Source organism: Schistocerca serialis, chromosome 5, assembly GCF_023864345.2.
Source record: "Schistocerca serialis cubense isolate TAMUIC-IGC-003099 chromosome 5, iqSchSeri2.2, whole genome shotgun sequence".
Classification (NCBI taxonomy): domain Eukaryota; kingdom Metazoa; phylum Arthropoda; class Insecta; order Orthoptera; family Acrididae; genus Schistocerca; species Schistocerca serialis.
In genome coordinates this window covers 534,011,352-534,032,085 of record NC_064642.1, presented here as the reverse complement: position 1 = coordinate 534,032,085, position 20,734 = coordinate 534,011,352, and the positions used below count along the sequence as shown (strand labels likewise).

At 45.3% G+C, this 20,734-nt stretch overlaps 1 protein-coding gene across 1 annotated transcript in view; it reads left to right on the top strand.

The window, feature by feature from the left end:
* Positions 1-20,734, top strand: part of LOC126482061 (A disintegrin and metalloproteinase with thrombospondin motifs adt-2-like) — a 178,116-nt gene that overhangs the window by 154,457 nt on the left and 2,925 nt on the right. The window contains exons 15-16 of the mRNA XM_050106037.1: positions 6,899-7,022; positions 14,514-14,689. Coding sequence (XP_049961994.1) covers positions 6,899-7,022; positions 14,514-14,689 — 300 coding nt within the window. The remainder of the gene's footprint in view (positions 1-6,898; positions 7,023-14,513; positions 14,690-20,734) is intronic.

Below are 20,734 nucleotides of genomic sequence, written 5' to 3'. Positions count from 1 at the left end.
GACCCCAAACCACCATCATTTGCGACTTCAGTGGTGTCAAGTGAGGACTCTTTGGATTGTAGGGTAGAGGTCTGCTATGTTTCCTGACAAAAGCTGGTTCTGCCTCGGTACCAGTGATGGCCGTGCGTTGCTTAGGATGAGGTCAACCTGTCTGCGTGCTAGACACCTAAACCTAGAGTTATAATCTATCTCTATCGTGGTTAACTAACGAACCCTACATGCAAATTAGTACGTCAATCTGGTGATTCGACCTGTTGTGCTGCCATTCTTTAACAGTATTCCAGGGGGTGCTTTCCAAAATGGTAACGTTCGCCCGCATACCGCTGTTGTGAGCCAAGGTGCTCGCAGAGTGCCGACATTTTTCCTTTGGCCTTCTTTGTCACCTGATCTGCCTCCACACGTGAGACATTATCGGACGATAACTTCAGTGTCATCCACAGACAGCATTAACAGTCCCTGCACTGACCGACCACGTGCAACAAGCATGGAACTGACTTCCGTCAACTGTACAACACAATGCATGCAAGTTTGCATTCTTGCGCTCAACATTCCTGTGGATACATTGGCTGTTATTGTACCAGCATTTCACATTTTCAATTGCTGTGGTCTTGCAATTTTAATCACTTAAGTATGTTACCTAGACAAATCTATTACCGATATTTCATTGCTCTACATTGCTTATTTTTTGGTGTTTCGAATTTTTTTCCTCAGTGTAATATATAGATCTTCAGAGAGATTATAAATATCAATGCGTATTTAATATACTAATATTTTTGTTTGTAGAAAATACCTTGATAAATAACATTCTCTGTGGGATATCGCATTGTAAGAAAATGAGTGAGGCAGTAGGCTTCGAAGGGCTCAGAGTTCTTATTATAGTCGCAGTCTAGATCCACAATTCGTGTGGGGAATGCTGGGAGTGATGGGATAGCCAGACTCCCTTGAGATCGTTCCCAGCATCCCTCGCACGGTGTGTCAACCTAAGCTGCACTTACAGTAAATGCACGCCAGCCTTTGCTTATTTTAGAACATCACTTTCATTTGTATTTATAATCAGAATTTCAACAGGTCAATACAACTCACTTCGAGAACTAATTCAAACAGATACGAATTCTTAATAATTCATGAATATCCGTAAGGTTACCTTCCATTCAGACAGCTGTTGCACTCAGCGACTGTTATTTGACTTGTACATTATAGATTGCAGTGATCAGTCGTCCTTTTTAAATTTTATTGTGCAGATCTAGATTTCGACTAGAAGCTAGCCATTCTCAATGAACTATTATTTTCGCTCAGTGTCTGTAATTCCCTGTTGGTCGGGCTTCATCCACAATTCACTGAATACAGTTACATGCATTGAGCGAAAATAACAATGCGCTGAGAGTGGCTAGCTTCTAGCTGAAATCTAGATCTGCACAATAAAATTTAAAAAGACGACTGATCGCTGCAATCTATAATTTACAATTCATAAATATGTGTATGTAAATCTGTAAATTTATGGCAATACATATTTCATAAGACCAAACAATACATTTACTTTACTTTTGTAGTGTACGTTACATCGTAATGAACGTTCAAGAAATTTAAACAAATAATATAAACTTTCCTTTCTTCATCTTCACGTCTCAGGTAGGTGAGGTCAGTCATGTTTTAAAAAAAGACATTAATTAACAATACTCGTAGTTGATAAAATGTGTCATAGCTCTTTATGTGGTAGAATAATATTACTTATAATATTAAAAAATATACATTTCAGAATATATTAATTTTCGATCACTCAATCGTCTAATATAGAAGTGAGCATAAAAATCGTTTCATTCATGTTGCCTAGGTGAAGACCTGTTTTTTTAAGGCAGTAGGCCACGTGTGCCTTGATTCTACCACGCAAGTGTTGAAGTTCGTTGCACTGAAACAGGGTTCACAGATGAAAAACGCTGCCATGTGAAGATGACTTGATCGCTAGCCAGTCCAGCGAATGCTAGTGTCGTGAAAAGAATTTGCGAAGTAAAAATAAAACAAACAGTTATGGAACACCACAAATAAGTGGCAGTATAAAAATTATTTCTAAAAGTGGGAATGAACAACCTTGCAAATGAGAACTGTTTGTAACTGCATGTGTGTCACATAATAGTTTAGTCATAGATGTGGGGTGTTAAACAATTCTCAATGGGCACATTATAGGATCCAGGTTAATTTCCCAGAATGTTTGCCTACAGAAGCCGGGGGCTCCAAACGATAGATATCGAACGTGAGATTCTAAATCGGTGCGGGCGTTATGGTAAATTATTTGTGAGTTGCTAAGGAAACATACACGATTTATGTCAGTAGTGACTCGGGATGTCTGCTGTAGTAGACGTTTCTTCGGTCGATTGCCTCACGTGGAAAAATCATTCTCATTATGTAATGTAGAAAATTGCTTGAATTTTTGTCGGAAATATGGACTCATACCGGATGACGAAAGGAGGGACTGTGGAGACTGTGGTGGGGCGAAGTCTATAAAAGTTCGTACGAAGAGTACTAATAGTGAAATTCCTTTACAGTTTCATTCTGGAAACTGTGGTTCACGAATGACTATCTGGAAGAATACATGGTTTGACTATTCGAAATTATCGATCCAGAGCAGCATAATTCTTGTGTCTTGCTAGAGTAGGGACTATACGCTGCAAGCAATAGCATCGGAAACTGGATTATCTACCAATACCGTGTACGACTATTTCAGATTCTGCACAGATGCGCGTTATGTAATAGTGAAGAACGACAGCGTATCGATCGGTGAACCAAATAAAGTTGTAGAAGTGGACGAGCCGCACATAGCAAGACGGAAAAATTAGAGAGGACCTTTAAAGAATGAAGTCGAATATATTTGGGTATTCGGGGGCATAGTAGGAGAGTCCCGGAAGTGCTTTGTGGTAAGTGCGTTCTCCTGAGACAAGGTGACTTTAGTCAGTTTGATAAAGCACTTTATACTGCCCGGTAGCAAAGTGATTATAGACGACTTTCAATCCTACAACACATTGAAAGCACAAGGATTCAACCACGAGTTCGTGAACCATTGCGTAGAGTTCGTGTCCACCGGTGTTCCCAATGTGTACACTCAGAACATCGAGCGGCTGAGGAAATTAGTGAAATGTTCCATTAAAAGAGCAGGGCGTCCAGGAGGAAGAGACCAACTCCACTTGTTTCAGTATCTGTATTTCCATAACTTGCTGTTGCAAGGAAAAGTCGACGCATGTGACACTCTACACATACCTATGCCTGACATACTCAGTCTAACCAAGGTTATGGTAACAAGGGAATGCTTCCCTATACGTCAAATGGACTTTCTCATGACGACGATGTCGACGACGAGTGAGGTAAGTCATTTCCTTTGCAACTGCAAGTATTTAAGTCAACGCTCTTCGTTTGTCGTTGCTGTAGTGACCACTGTAAACACTGCTTATAGCACGCCACTACAGTTACGTGATCGATTTAGAATCGCTTGTTCGATATCTATTGTTTGGAACCCGCAGCTTCGATAGCCAAACATTCATGGAAATTACCCGATCCAGTATGAAAAAAATAATATAAGTCAATAAAATAATAAAAGAAATTGGTAATAAATCTCACATTAAAAATATTTTTGAGTAATTGATTGTGTCACTTCTCATTATGTGTAAGTAACGGCGAAGTGTGTTGAGTATTTATCTTATCGTCTTCAGTGATTGTTCAGTATTCACAATTATTTGTTTGTACAGGAGTACACGTCTGTAGCAGTCGTTTTCGGAACTAGCAATAACTTTTTACCTGGAGTCTATATCAGCATTCATAGTTTGATAACAGTCAGTCTTATTGTTTAGCTCGTTTTACAGTCTGCTTACTTCTATTTTACAAGGTATATCAGTCTTATCTTTCATTACAGCCTTCATTTCCCATCATTTTGACATTGCATAATGAGAGTAAGCCTGCCGAAAATGCTAGTCTTGCTCCTAAACAATGTCATATTAATGCAGTTAAGCAGAGTTCATCACAATGATTGAAAGTTTGCCAGCACTTTTTCCTGCAGAAACTCGAAATTTTCTCTTACTGGTACTGCGAGAGAGACAGAGGGAAGGGAAAAATTTTAATCTCCAGTAGCTATCAGCTAGAAAGATGAAAGATGACTGCGTTCGATTTATGATCTCCAGACCGTGTAGTAAGTTCTTAGTTTCATCTCAAACCTCACGGCACTGTCTCAGTGAATGGAAACATGTGACACTGTAGTTGATGCCGGGTGCATTGTATACGTCATAGGATCGACGTCTCCTTGTTGCTGTTCTAATGGAATGAGCTACCATCGGATTGCTTCCTCTTCCATTTCCCAATGCATATTCAAAATTAGCAACACATCCACTGATCAGCCAGAACATCATGACCACCGGCCTACTATCGATATAAACCCGTCCAGCGATAGCAGCGTCACCAAGCGAGAAACGACAGCTAGTTCAAAAATGGTTCAAATGGTTCTGAGCACTGTAGGACTTAACATCTGAGGACATCAGTCCCCTAGAACTTAGAACTACTTAAACCTAACTAACCTAAGGACATCACACACATCCATGCCCAAGGCAGGATTTGAACCTGCGACCGTAGCGGTCGCGCGGTTCCGCACTGAAGCTCCTAGAACCGCTCGGCCACACCGGCGACTACTAGTCACACTCGCACGGTGCATGTAGCATCAGTGAGCGTGCTGTCCGTGTGTAGAATGGGGAAGGCATGCGATCTATCTGAGCTTGACTGAGGGCTGATTGTGATGACCCAGAGGCTCGGCACGAGCATTGCGGAAACTGCACGACTTTTCGGGTGTTCGAGGAGTGCTGTGGTGAGTGTCTTAAAGATGTGGCGAAACAAAGGAGAAACCGCCTCCAGACGTCGTGGGGTTGGGCCGTCGCCCCTCATTACAGATGTCGGACGTCGTAGACTGTGCAGACTGGTGAAACATGACTGGCAGCCGCCCGGTGTGGCCGTGCGGTTCTAGGCGCTTCAGTCTGGAACCGCGTGACCGCTACGGTCGCAGGTTCGAATCCTTCCTCGGGCATGGATGTGTGTGATGTCCTTAGGTTAGTTAGGTTTAAGTAGTTCTAAGTTCTAGGGGACTGATGACCACAGATGTTAAGTCCCATAGTGCTCAGAGCCATGACTGGCGCCGAACTGTGGCGAAATTAACATCAGACTTAAATGCTGAGCAGAGTACAAGGGTGTCAGCACACACAGTACACCGAACACTCCTAACGATGGGCCTCCGCAGCCGACAACCCATGCTCGTGGCTATGTTAACACCATGACATCGGCAATCACGACTGAAATGGGCACGTGACCATCGGCACTGGACGTTAGCGCAGTGGCAGAGCGTTGTATGGTCTGATGAATCGCGATACGTTCTCCATTGTGCCGACTGGAGAGCACGACTCCATCGTCTTTCTGGGGTCGTCTTGCTGCACTGCGAGAGGGAGGCAAGCTGGCGGCGGCTCCATTGTGTTCGAGGGAACATTCACGTGGGCATCCATGGTTCCTGTGGGACTCGTGCAATATGCAATGACGGCCAAAGAGTATTATACACTGGTTGTAGACCACGTACTCCCCTTCATGACGATCATGTTTCCCGACGGCTGTGGCATTTTTCAATGCGCCATGTCACAAGGCCATACGTGTGACGAAAAACACAGTGGCGAGTTTCAGTTGATGTGCTGGCCACCATCTTGCCAGATCTGAACGCGATCTGGGATGTGATTGAACGTGGCATCTGGCCTCGTCGCCTCCCTCCCCTGAATTTACGGTAACTAGGTGACTCGTGTGTTCTGATGTTGTGCTAACCCGCTCCATGACCTAGCAAGGCCTCATTGCTCCATTTCATGATGCGTCGCCAGTGTTATCCGTGCCGAAGGTGGACATGCGGGCTATTTGGTAGGTGGGCGTAATGCTCTGGCTGATCAGTGTACTTATCAAACAATCATCGAAATCGCCCACACAATACAGATATGAGCTGGATGCTTTGTCATAAATAAACAAGAGGAAAACAGTGTCAAATCATTTCCATTGAAAGGCCGTTCATTATAGCAATTCAGGATTTTCATACCGTTCCGGAAGGTCATGGGACGGACAAGGTGGTCGTAGGATCATACCATGCCGACAAAAGACGGCTCATAGTAGCGTGTCTCTCTCTTTACACTATCTTTCCATAGCTGTGTCCCTTGTTAAAACAGACTATTCATACCTGTTTCTCGTGTTTAGGGCAGTGTTTAGAAATCGATGTCCCTTAACGCCTTGTATTCATATTTACGTCCCTTATCAATGGAATGTATTCATACCTTTATTGCTTGTTATTGCAGTTTATTCATATCTGTGGCCTTACTAATGCGACTGAGCGAGGAGATGCTGTGGTTAGCAGAGTGGACTCGCATTCGAGAGAATCATGGGTCGAATTCGAGTCCAGTCTGCAACATTTAAGTTTTCTGTGATTATCCTAAATCGATTAATGCAAATGCTGGGATGGTTCCTTTGAAATGTCAAAGCTGACTTCATTGGCGAGGGCCATTAAACCCTAATTTTCCTTCCTTCTTTTTTCTTACTTATGCTGCGTATTCATACCAGTATCTATGGTTAACGCTGCGTATTCTTACCCATGCCTCTTATTAACGCAGTGTTTCCATACCCGTGTGCTTTGTTAAAGCAGTGTTTTCATACTTGTGTCCCATGTTAACGCTGTATTTTTAAACCAATGTCCCCTGTTAACGCTGGTTTTTAAATGGATACCTCTTATTAACGTTGCGTTTTCAAACCGACGGCCTTTGTTAATTGTGCATTTTCAAATGAAAGTTCCTTGCTACAATAGTTTATTAATTTTTGTTTCTCCTGTTAACGCCTTGTATTCATCCCTGTGCAGCTGTGCAAGAAGAGTAAGCGGCAGACGGCGGCGGCGTACGCGACGTCGGCCTGTGGACAGTTCGCCAAGCTGCTGCCAGAACTGGACCCGAAAGCGGCTGGACTGCAGGCGCCGCACGAAACCGGTGAGTTACCTCTGCGTTCCACACAAATTCGAAAGCTAGTGGGCCAGTCGCTGGGAGAAGTATCTTACACACCTCTGAAACATGTTCTTGCCGGCTGGCAGAGTATAATCAACGTGACAGAAATCCCTTGATACGTACCCTTATAGTACGGCAAGGAAACAGAGCCAATAGTGCTGACGTCGGAAGCTACTGATTTATACGTTTATTGCAAGTGAAAGTGCTTTTGAACTTTAATCTGTAAGCTACCCAATCAGACTGATTCCTCTACTCCTACGGTGTCATCTCTCTTAATTCCGCAACCTTTGCTGCTACATTGCTTGACAAAGGAACAACTGCCAGTTGCTGTGAAGCATCTACTTATCCGCTTACTACTTATCCGATGTTCTTGCAGTACCGTATGAATCACTGAATCATGACGTTATACCTCAAAAAAAAAAAAATGGCATAGGTATGCTTATTCAAATATAGAGATATGTAAACAGGCAGAATACGGCGGTCGGCAACGCCTATATAAGACAACAAGTGTCTGGCGCTGTTATTAGATCGGTTACTTTTGCTTGAATGGCAGGCTATCAAGATTTAAGTGAGTTTGAACGTGGTGTTATAGACGGTGCACGAGCGATAGGACACAGCATTCCCAGGTGCTGATGAAGCGGGGATTTTCCAGTACGACTATTTCACGAGTGTACCGTGAATATCCGGAATTCGGTAAAACATATCTCCGACATCGCTGCGGCTGGAAAAAGGTCCTGCATGAACGGGAACAACAACGACTGAAGAGAATCGTTCAACGAGACAGAAGTGCAACCCTTCCGCAAATTGCTGTAGATTTCAATGCTGGGCAATCAACAAGTGTCATAGTGCGAACCATTCAGCGAAGCATCATCGATATGGGCTTTCGGAGCCGAAGGCCCACTCGTGTACCCTTGATAACTGCACGACACAAAGCTTTACGCCTTGCCTGGGCCCGTCAACACCGACATTGGACTGTTGACAAATGAAAACATGTTGGCTGGTCGCACGATTCTCGTTTCAAATTGTATCAAGCGGATGGATATATATGGATACGGAGACAACCTCATGAATTCAAGGACCCTGCATACCAGCAAGGGACTGTTCAAGCTGGTGGAGGCTCTGTAATGGTTTGGGGCGTGTGCACTTGGAGTGATATGGGACCCCTGATACGTCTAGATACGGCTCTGACAGGTGAAACGTACGTAAGCATCCTGTCTGAGCACCTACATCGATTCATGTCCATTGTGCATTCCGACGGGATAGGGCAATTCCAGCAGGACAATACGAGACCCCACATGTCCAGAATTGCTATAGAGTGGCTCCAGGAACACTTTTATGAATTTAAACACTTTCGCTGGCCACCAGACTCCCCAGACATGAACATTATTGATCATATCTTGGAGGCTTTACAACGTGCTGTTCAGAAGAGAGCTCCAACCCCTCGTACTCTTACGGATTTATGGACGGGCCTGCAGCAATCATGGTGTCAGTTCCTTCCAGCACTACTTCAGACATTAGTTGAGTCCATGCGATGTCACGTTGCGGCACTTCTGCGTACTCGCGGGGTCGCTACACGATATTAGGCAGGTGTACCAGACTCTTTGGCTCTTCGGCGTAGTTTATTATCTCTTTGATAACCTATTCGCAATAAGTTTCGCAGACAGTACCCACTCATGTCGCTGAACGTACCTAATATGTCATTGTACGACACGTAGAGGAGATGTGACATCGTAAAGAGTGGTATCTGTGAAAAACTGCCCCATCATGCATTACTTTCAAATTTATTACTTCGCTGCTATTACTACATTCGCAACTCATTTTGCAGACAGTCTCCATATATTGATCTGAATGTACCTACAGAATTATATCATTGTGCGCACATAATTAAGAAGGTATGACATCACAAAGATTGAGAACAAGGCCAGACTCTGCACGGTACCAGCGCAGACGCACAACTATACATAAATACCCGAGCATCGCCGGGTTTCTCTGCTAGTCATCAATAAAACTAGCGACGTGAAAGCGAACACTCACGCCTGCCTGCAGAGATATTTTCTATTGTCACTAACACTGACTACATTGCGCGGTAACTATGTGCACTATTTTGGTTGTACATTGTTACGTGGTCGAGTTAGTTCCCAATACAGAGATAGGGGATCCAGTATTAGAATCGAAATTTAAAAGAGCTTTGGAGGAGCTTTTCGCGGATGATGCTGTAGTATACAGAGAAGTTGCAGCATTAGAAAATTGTAGCGAAATGCAGGAAGATCTGCAGCGGATAGGCACTTGGTGCAGGGAGTGGCAACTGTCCCTTAACATAGACAAATGTAATGTATTGCGAATACATAGAAAGAAGGATCCTTTATTGTATGATTATATGATAGCGGAACAAACACTGGTAGCAGTTACTTCTGTAAAATATCTGGGAGTATGCGTGCGGAACGATTTGAAGTGGAATGATCATATAAAATTAATTGTTGGTAAGGCGGTTACCAGGTTGAGATTCATTGGGAGAGTGCTTAGAAAATGTAGTCCATCAACAAAGGAGGTGGCTTACAAAACACTCGTTCGACCTATACTTGAGTATTGCTCATCAGTGTGGGATCCGTACCAGATCGGTTTGACGGAGGAGATAGAGAAGATCGAAAGAAGAGCGGCGCGTTTCGTCACAGGGTTATTTGGTAACCGAGATAGCGTTACGGAGATGTTTCATAAACTCCAGTGGCAGACTCTGCAAGAGAGGCGCTCTGCATCGCGGTGTAGATTGTTCGCCAGGTTTCGAGAGGGTGCGTTTCTGGATGAGGTATCGAATATATTGCTGCCCCCTACTTGTACCTCCCGAGGAGATCACGAATGTAAAATTAGAGAGATTAGAGCGCGCACGGAGGCTTTCAGACAGTCGTTCTTCCCCCGAACCATACGCGACTGGAACAGGAAAGGGAGGTAATGACAGTGGCACGTAAAGTGCCCTCCGCCACACACCGTTGGGTGACTTGCGGAGTATAAATGTAGATGTAGATGTAGATGTAGACTTACGGTCAAATAACGCAGAAGGGATAGATAACATTCCATCAGAATTTCTAAAATCATTGGGGGAAGTGGCAACAAAACGACTATTCACGTTGGTGTGTAGAATATATGAGTCTGGCGATATACCATCTGACTTTCGGAAAAGCATCATCCACACAATTCCGAAGACGGCAAGAGCTGACAAGTGCGAGAATTATCGCACAATCAGCTTAACAGCTCATGCATTGAAGCTGCTTACAAGAATAATATACAGAAGAATGGAAAAGAAGATTGAGAATGCGCTAGGTGACGATCAGTTTGGCTTCAGGAAAAGTAAAGGGACGAGAGAGGCAATTCTGACGTTACGGCTAATAATGGAAGCAAGGCTAAAGAAAAATCAAGACACTTTCATAGAATTTGTCGACCTGGAAAAAGCGTTCGACAATATAAAATGGTGCAAGCTGTTCGAGATTCTGAAAAATGTAGGGGTAAGCTATAGGGAGAGACGGGCCATATACAATATGTACAACAACCAAGAGGGAATAATAAGAGTGGACGATCAAGAATGAAGTGCTCGTATTAAGAAGGGTGTAAGACAAGGCTGTAGCCTTTCGCCCCTACTCTTCAATCTGTACATCGAGGAAGCAATGATGGAAATAAAAGAAAGGTTCAGGAGTGGAATTAAAATACAAGGTGAAAGGATATCAATGATACGATTCGCTGATGACATTGCTATCCTGAGTGAAAGTGAAGAAGAAGTAAATGATCTGCTGAACGGAATGAACAGTCTAATGAGTATAAAGTATGGTTTGAGAGTAAATCGGAGAAAGACGAAGGTAATGAGAAGTAGTAGAAATGAGAACAGCGAGAAACTTAACATCAGGATTGATGGTCACAAAGTCAATGAAGTTAAGGAATTCTGCTACCTAGGCAGTAAAATAACCAATGCCGGACGGAGCAAGGAGGACATCAAAAGCAGACTCGCTATGGCAAAAAAGGCATTTCTGGCTAAGAGAAGCCTACTAATATCAAATATCGGCCTTAATTTGAGGAAGAAATTTCTGAGGATGTACGTCTGGAGTACAGCATCGTATGGTAGTGAAACATGGACTGTGGGAAAACCGGAACAGAAGAGAATCGAAGCATTTGAGATGTGGTGCTATAGACGAATGTTGAAAATTAGGTGGACTGATAAGGTAAGGAATGAGGAGGTTCTACGCAGAATCGGAGAGGAAAGGAATATGTGGAAAACACTGATAAGGAGAAGGGACAGGATGATAGGACATCTGCTAAGACATGAGGGAATGACTTCCATGGTACTGGAGGGAGCTGTAGAGGGCAAAAACTGTAGAGGAAGACAGAGATTGGAATACGTCAAGCAAATAATTGAGGACGTAGGTTGCAAGTGCTACTCTGAGATGAAGAGGTTAGCACAGGAAAGGAATTCGTAGCGGGCCGCATCAAACCAGTCGGTAGACTGATGATGACCAAAAAAAAAAAACTGGGTAGACTGTACGCTTTACCAGGCTACAAAATGGTTCAAATGGCTCTGAGCACTATGGGACATAATATCTGAGGTCATCAGTCCCCTAGAACTTAGAACTAGTTAAACCTAACTAACCTAAGGACATCACAAACATCCATGCCCGAGGCAGGATTCAAACCTGCGACCGTAGCGGTCTTGCGGTTCCAGACTGCAGCGCCTTTAACCGCACGGCCACTTCGTACCAGGCTTGGAGGCCGAGGTCCCCGATTCCACTGTACAGCCGTTGCGGATGTCTGGTTGTTGGGGCGACGAACGGTCGCGTCTTTCCTGCTAGTGCCGCCGCACGTTATTGACCCAGAGTATTTTCTTTATCCAGCAGTGGAATATTTTCCTGCCTCACAGTCTCGGGCTGTTCTCTGAATATAGGGCTGGACCTTGGCACATCTACAGGGTGTTTCAAAAATGACCGGTATATTTGAAACGGCAATAAAAACTAAACGAGCAGCGATAGAAATACACCGTTTGTTGCAATATGCTTGGGACAACAGTACATTTTCAGGCAGACAAACTTTCGAAATTACAGTAGTTACAATTTTCAACAACAGATGGCGCTGCGGTCTGGGAAACTCTATAGTACGATATTTTCCCTATATCCACCATGCGTAGCAATAATATGGCGTAGTCTCTGAATGAAATTACCCGAAACCTTTGACAACGTGTCTGGCGGAATGGCTTCACATGCAGATGAGATGTACTGCTTCAGCTGTTCAATTGTTTCTGGATTCTGGCGGTACACCTGGTCTTTCAAGTGTCCCCACAGAAAGAAGTCACAGGGGTTCATATCTGGCGAATAGGGAGGCCAATCCACGCCGCCTCCTGTATGTTTCGGATAGCCCAAAGCAATCACACGATCATCGAAATATTCATTCAGGAAATTAAAGACGTCGGCCGTGCGATGTGGCCGGGCACCATCTTGCATAAATCACGAGGTGTTCGCAGTGTCGTCTAAGGCAGTTTGTACCGCCACAAATTCACGAAGAATTTCCAGATAGCGTGATGCAGTAATCGTTTCGGATCTGAAAAATGGGCCAATGATTCCTTTGGAAGAAATGGCGGCCCAGACCAGTACTTTTTGAGGATGCAGGGACGATGGGACTGCAACATGGGGCTTTTCGGTTCCCCATATGCGCCAGTTCTGTTTATTGACGAAGCCGTCCAGGTAAAAATAAGCTTCGTCCGTAAACCAAATGCTGCCCACATGCATATCGCCGTCATCAATCCTGTGCACTATATCGTTAGCGAATGTCTCTCGTGCAGCAATGGTAGCGGCGCTGAGGGGTTGCCGCGTTTGAATTTTGTATGGATAGAGGTGTAAACTCTGGCGCATGAGACGATACGTGGACGTTGGCGTCATTTGGACCGCAGCTGCAACACGGCGAACGGAAACCCGAGGCCGCTGTTGGATCACCTGCTGTACTAGCTGTGCGTTGCCCTCTGTGGTTGCCGTACGCGGTCGCCCTACCTTTCCAGCACGTTCATCCGTCACGTTCCCAGTCCGTTGAAATTTTTCAAACAGATCCTTTATTGTGTCGCTTTTCGGTCCTTTGGTTACATTAAACCTCCGTTGAAAACTTCGTCTTGTTGCAACAACGCTGTGTTCTAGGCGGTGGAATTCCAACAGCAGAAAAATCCTCTGTTCTAAGGAATAAACCATGTTGTCTACAGCACACTTGCACGTTGTGAACAGCACACGCTTACAGCAGAAAGACGACGTACAGAATGGCGCACCCACAGACTGCGTTGTCTTCTATATCTTTCACATCACTCGCAGCGCCATCTGTTGTTGAAAATTGTAACTACTGTAATTTCGAAAGTTTGTCCGCCTGAAAATGTACTGTTGTCCCAAGCATATTGCAACAAACAGTGTATTTCTATCGCTGCTCGTTTAGTTTTTATTGCCGTTTCAAATATATCGGTCATTTTTTAAACACCCTGTATATGGAGATGCTCATTACTCGCACCCTGATTTTTGACTGTACTTGTAGACTGAACATGCGGAGGTTGCGCGCTGTTCCCGTTATCGCGCGTATTTTGCCAATTACAGCGATTTACCACGCCCCAACCGATCGTGGGAGATACGTTCGCGATTCGGAACGAAACGTGACACATGTACACCTTGGACTAGGCCCGCCTACCATGCTCTATCGCCTTGCGCGGTTTTCAGGGTTCCGAATGGGTGAGCTAGTTTTCATTTGTTTTTCCAATGTATATATTTGCAAATAAATAAACAAATAATATAAAAAAGAGCAGTTTGAGGGTGCAACATAGCGGTGGGAGTGGGGAGAGATCGTGGCCCGGTCTCAGGATTTGGGGATTTGACCCCTACCCACCTTGTTTCCTCCTGCCTGTAACTTACTGACCCCCCCCCCCCCCAAAAAAAAAAAAAAGTCGCTAACGTAAGCTTCTCCCGTACGCCCTCGACCCGGGTGGTAAGCCGGTTCGAATCCTGGTTGTGGAAAAAATTTTCGCTGTCAGTGTTTGGCCGGCAAGGGGAGGAGAGATGTGGCGTAAAGTTTCTGATCGCCAGACTTCGCACCAATGTCTTTGTTTAAATACCAAACCTCTTCGCAGTGTCTCATGAAGTGAGGGCGTGTGACTCTGTTGATGGTGATCCGTCCATCGTATGGGGACGTAAGCTCGGGGGCCACCTTGGTGCTATTCGCGAGGAATAGGCTATGTGTCGTCAGCGGGTTTCGCACTCTCCCTTCCCTCATTATTATTATTATTATTATTCTATCATCATTATCATATAACACAAACGTTGCACTCCACACACACACACACACACACACACACACACACACACACACACACACACACACGGCTCTAGGTGACTAGAAATGTGAGGAAGTTACAAACATACGTAATGAAATGCATCGGAGTGAGGAAAACTTGTCGATTACAATTACGTGTCTGCGCAGCTCGCCTGTGGATGGGGTGCGCCATCTTCTGCCGGCGCAAGGACACGGGCTCGTTCTACACGCCGCGGCTGGACCTGAACGACATGGGCGTGGATCCGTACTTCCCGGACGGCACCTGGTGCCACAACGAGGCGGGTGTCAACTACTACTGCCAGCAGCACCACTGCCTGCCAGAGGTAAGCCGCACGTTGCCCGCCCTGTTTCCCTCTACAATAAGTCTACCCTCTGGTACAACTGAGACGTGGTACCAAGGAAGGCCGGATAGGGTTGCGATTGTGGATGGAGCCGTAATCAATTACTGTTGGTAGTTTATTTTTCAATCACGTACACTTTATTTGGAAACAACAACAAATAAAAGGTGACAATAAATTAATAAGTGTTCCACAGCTGAATGCCTTAATGACAACAAATTCAAACTATTCCTCGGCTGAATGCCCCAATAGTGGTTCAAATGGCTCTGCGCACTATGGGACTTAACATCTATGGTCATCAGTCCCCTAGAACTTAGAACTACTTAAACCTAACTAACCTAAGGACAGCACACAACACCCAGCCATCACGAGGCAAAGAAAATCCCTGACCCCGCCGGGAATCGAACCCGGGAACCCGGGCGTGGGAAGCGAGAACGCTACCGCACGACCACGAGGTGCGGGCCCAATAGTGGTAATTTAAAACTGTTTCACAGCTGAAAGTCTGAATAGTAGTCTTAAAAACCAGTTAAACTACTTCAACCAGCAATTATAGTTATTAAAATATTTTTAAAAGAACAATCATCAAAATCTCACTGCTAGAATACAATTGTCTGATTAAAATTTTAAGACAAGTAACACTTACGGCTGAAAACTTTAATGACAACAAATTCAAACTACTTCTCGGCTGAAGGCTCCAATAGTAATATTTTAAAACTGTTTCACGGCTGAAGGTCTGACTAGCAATCCTTTTAAGAACCAGTTAAACATCTTCAAACTTGTAATTACAGTCATAAAATATTTTTTTAAAAAACGAAACATCAATCTGACCAAATCCAGGGGTAGACGTTGCTCCAAGGATCGACCCGGGAAAGTTCCTCATAACTTCGTAAGCGATGAGACAGGCAGCTAAGAGTTGCATTCACTTCACGAGATTGTAACTCAGACTAGTGGTCTACCTAACGTGCGATGACCAATGCAACGACGGAATATCACAGAACTGGCGGTCAGCACTACGTACTATGTCTTCAGACTCCGGTGTTTAGAGAATCCGGAAGCAGAAGGGAACCACTACTACCACAGTAGAAGAAAACAAAAAACACCACTCGGCCTACAAATCAAGGAAGCTGTCGAACTACACGCCTTACTGGACAGCAGCGGCAAGGCGAGGAAAAGTACAATTCTGTAACATACACTAAGCTCCAGGGCAGGTAACTGGGGAGCTAGTGGCCACTAGGCAGGAAAAATACCACTGCTCAAACTTCACAAATAATAACATATAGATCGCAACAATTAATAACAAGAAACGGAGGAAGGCTAATTAGGTCCGCCTTCCCCAAACGCTCCACTCGCTGCTCTTCGTCTCGGCGACACTGCGAGCAGCAACACACGAGCAATGGTGAGATCTCACAATGGTGGAGGTTTCACTACTTGCATTAAGGCCCACTCAACTTAAACTTCATGGGTCCGGTTGACAACGAGGTTGTACCCCTTGCGACTAGAGCCTAGTGTATGCGTGCCACCAGTGGTCCCGGCGTGTTCTCGGGCTACGCGGACCTGGTTGTTGGTCCGTCTCCACCCGAACTCCGACTCACACGGCACGGAAACACCACAACGTCTCCCCAAACGTAGTACAACCATTACTAAATATCGATAACCGCCGCTGCTGCCTTTAGCGGACAGACAACGCTTGGAAACGGAGTGGCGCCAATGAACACAAGAAGAAGACGACAACCATAACTATACCAACTAAACGATGCCAACCTAGCAACTGCACCAACGCGAGCCGCAGCACGGCTCAACAATTAATTTACGCCATTCTACTACAGTGTTGTCTCCCATAATGGGACCACATATGTAGCTCACCTCTGCGATGTCACTGTGGTGAGCAGTGCATAACACTGAAGCTCAAACCAGCCTCGTCATATGCCGAGACGCTTACATCAACACTCGCACGATGTGAAACAAATAACATGGAAACAGCTCCCTATTAGTTAAAATTAAATGGCTCTGAGCACTATGCGACTTAATTTCTGAGGTCATCAGTCGCCTAGAACTTAGAACTAATTAAACCTAACTAACCTAAGGACATCACACACATCTATGCACGAGGCAGGATTCGAACCTGCGACCGTAGCGGTCACGCGGTGCCAGACTGAAGCACCTAGAAACGCACGGCCACAACGGCCGGCGGTTAAAATTAAATTTTCATTACTACAGACTGTTGATTCCCTCGTTACAACTAACGCTCTAGTGAATTTAATTTCTATTCAGGATGGACATTAATGAAACCGACGAACTGCAGGGATGGATTTATGACAGGAAATAGAGGAAGTTCAAATGGCTCTGAGCACTATGGGACTTAACAGCTGTGGTCATCAGTCCCCTAGAACTTAGAACTAATTAAACCTAACTAACCTAAGGACATCACACACATCCATGCCCGAGGCAGGGTTCGAACCTGCGACCGTAGCAGTCGCGCGGTTCCGGACTTCGCGCCTAGAACCGCGAGACCGCCGCGGCCGGCGAAATAGAGGAAGAAAGGGTCTATGATCATGTGTCTGGAAATGCATCGTTGCCACAGTAGATGGCGCTGACGAATGGAAGTTCCTCTGACTTCGTATCGTATGTTCCTTTTGTGCTATAGGCTGTGGGATTGACGCAGCATACTGTAAGTAGCATAATGATCAGATATTCATGCCGGGAACAAGCTGGGTTGGTAATTCTTCAAGCTTTCCCGGCGAGGCGTTGTCATGTTGATTAATCGCGTTTCTGCCGGTTATTCGCGTCTTTCCTGCACGATATTTCAACTGCGTGACTCGCAGTCTTCTTCAGGTGCTGTCCGATACTGATTCCGGTGTGGAACGAGTCCGGTATTTATGTCTACGTTGTGCTAGGCGCTCCCACTGCGGTCCCCTCCGCGTCTGGCGCTCCGTCCGTGGTGTGCGCCGACCAATAGCAACGGCTGCAGCGTTTTCTTATAGCCGCGGCTGTTCCGAACGCTGTGCGCGTACTTTGTGGTTATTATCCGTTGTCAAGATAGCTGAACTAAGTTCTGAATGACGACCAAGCTGTGATAGACATTTTATCTTCCGATTGTCGTCATTTGAGTCCTTCTGTTGTGTACCGCAAACCTACTCACACCGACTTGTACCTGCAGGCCGGCAGTTGCCATCAGCCGGCACAAAAAAATGATGTACTCAGAACACTGGTTCACCGGGCACGAACTCTGTCAGATCCGGACAATTTGGCGACGGAGATAGGACATCTACAATCCGTGTTCTACAAAAATGGGTACTCTTCTCGAGATCTTCAAAAGGCGCTGCGCTCTGTTTCCCCACTAGAGGTTCCTGAAGAGGTACAAGAAGAAACGCAAAAGGTTGCACATTTGCCATATGTTGGGCCGATATCTCCCAAAATCAGCAGACTTCTCCGCAAACATAACATTAAAAGCGTTTTCCGTCGACCCACCAAAATTAAGGCTCTGCTAGGGAGTGTGAAGGATGACCTGCGTCTACAGAAACCGGGAGTTTACCACGTACCATGTGAATGTGGTATGGCATACATCGACCAGACGACCAGGACTGTTGGCATCAGGTGAAACGAGCACCAAAGGCAGACCAGACTGTGACAGGCAACCAAGTCAGCGATTGCCGAGCATTGTTTAGAACACAATCATTGAATGAAGTATAATGACACCAAGATTTTAACACAAACATCGAGATACTGGGACAGCGTTATCAAAGAATATATTGAGATTAAGGTTGCGAAGAATCTCATTAACGCTCTTCTGAGTCTCGAGCGACAATTTGAACACAACCGGCCTGAACATAACACTGCAACCGCTCCTCGCGGGCAAGAATTCGGACGGAACGCCTAACACGACACAACACGGTAACAGAACGTCCTATGTCTCAGAAGGATTCAAATGACGACAGTCGGAAGATAAAATGTCTAGCACAGCTTGGACGCCATTCAGAACTCAATTCAGCTATCGTGAGAACGGATAATAACCACAAAGTACGCGCACAGCGTTCGGAACAGCCGTATCTAGAAGAAAACGCTGCAGCCGTTGCTACTGGTCGGCGCATACCACGGACAGAGCTCCAGACGCGGCGCGGACCGCAGAGGGAACGCCTAGCACAACGTAGACATAAATACCGGACTCGTTCCACACTGGAATCAGTATCGGACAGCACCTGAAGAAGACTGCGAGTCACGCAGTTGGAATATAGTGAAGGAAAGACGCGAATAACCGTCAGAACATGACAAGCTGAGTTGGTGTTGGTGTGTGGCCAAGCAAATGGAAACGGTTGAGAGGCAACAACGGCTATACAAAAAAAAGTATCCTAACGAACACCAATTACATCACACAACGTTTCAAGCACTTTTTGGGCGTTTGTGTGGTAATGGGTCCTTTCAGACAGAAGTACCGTTAGGGGGGCGGCGGGCGGATTTGGAGGAACGGATTCCGCAGGATATTGCGACGAACCCAGGCAAGAGGACCGCCAACATGGTACAAGCCAAAGAACGCTTATGTGTATTTTGCATGAAAACCGCTACTATCCCTATCACCTGCAACTAGTGTAACGATTATCAGCGGCGGATATACACCTACCGGAAGGATTTTGTGAATGGGTTTTGAACCAGACCATCACAGTCATCAGTCCTCTTTACTGACGAAGCAACCTTACCAGAACTAACACCATCAATCTGCATAATCTTCATCTGTGGGCTACAGCCAATCCTCGAGGAGTGGTTGAGGTGTCTAGTCAGATTCGATTCAATGTCAGTGTGGTGGTCAGGTATTCGTGGCGACCACATACTTGGAACGGTTATTGTTCCACTACGCCTCGACGGAGGAGCGTACCTGAACTTCCTGCGAAATACTATGCCTGGGCTGCTTGAAAATGCGCCTTTGGCAATACGACAGGTTATGTGGTTTCCGTACGATGGAGCACCACCACATTTCCACATTACCGTTCGCCGACATCTCGATAAGATCTTCCCCCGACACTGGACAGAACTCGGAGGCCCTGTAGCATGGTCTGCTCGATCACCAGACTTAAACACCCTGGATTTTTACCTCTGGCGGCAACTGAAAAGCGTTGTGCATGCTGGATCAGATCGTGATGCGCAGATCCTTCGGTAGAGTGTTGACGACGCCTGTGACGCTATTCGGAGAGAGCCCAGAACGAGCGAAAGACTGCAGCAACCCATGATGGGACCTGTGAACGCGTGTATTGCATCCCATGGAGGCTACTTTGAACATCTGTTGAGATGTGGATGCGATGCAGCTATACAGGGTCGTCCATTGATCGTGACCGGGCCAAATATCTCACGAAATAAGCGTCAAACGAAAAAACTACAAAGAACGAAACTTGTCTAGCTTGAAGGGGGAAACCATATGGCGCTATGGTTTCCCCGCTAGATGGCGCTGCCATAGGTCAAATGGATATGAACTACGTTTTTTAAAATAGGAACCCCCATTTTTATTGCATATTTGTGTAGTACGTAAAGAAATATGAATGTTTTACTTGGACCACTTTTTTCGCTTTGTGATAGATGGCGCTGTAATAGGCACAAACATATGGCTCACAATTTAAGAGGAACAGTTGGTAACAGGTAGGTTTTCTTATTAAAATACAGAACGTAGGTACGTTTGAACATTTTATTTCGGTTGTTCCAATGTGATACATGTACCTTTGTGAACTTATCATTTCTGAGAACGCATGTTGTTACAGCGTGATTACCGGTAAAAACCACATTAATGCAATAAATGCTCAAAATAATGTTCATCAATCTCAATGCATTTGGCAATACGTGTAACGACATTCCTCTCAACAGCGAGTAGTTCGCCTTCCGTAATGTTCGCACATGCATTGACAATACGCTGACGCATGTTGTCAGGCGTTGTCGGTGGATCACGATAGCAAATATCCTTCAGCTTCCCCCACAGAGAGAAATCCGGGGGCGTCTGATTCGGTGAACGTGCGGGCTATGGTATGGTGCTTCGACGACCAATCCACCTGT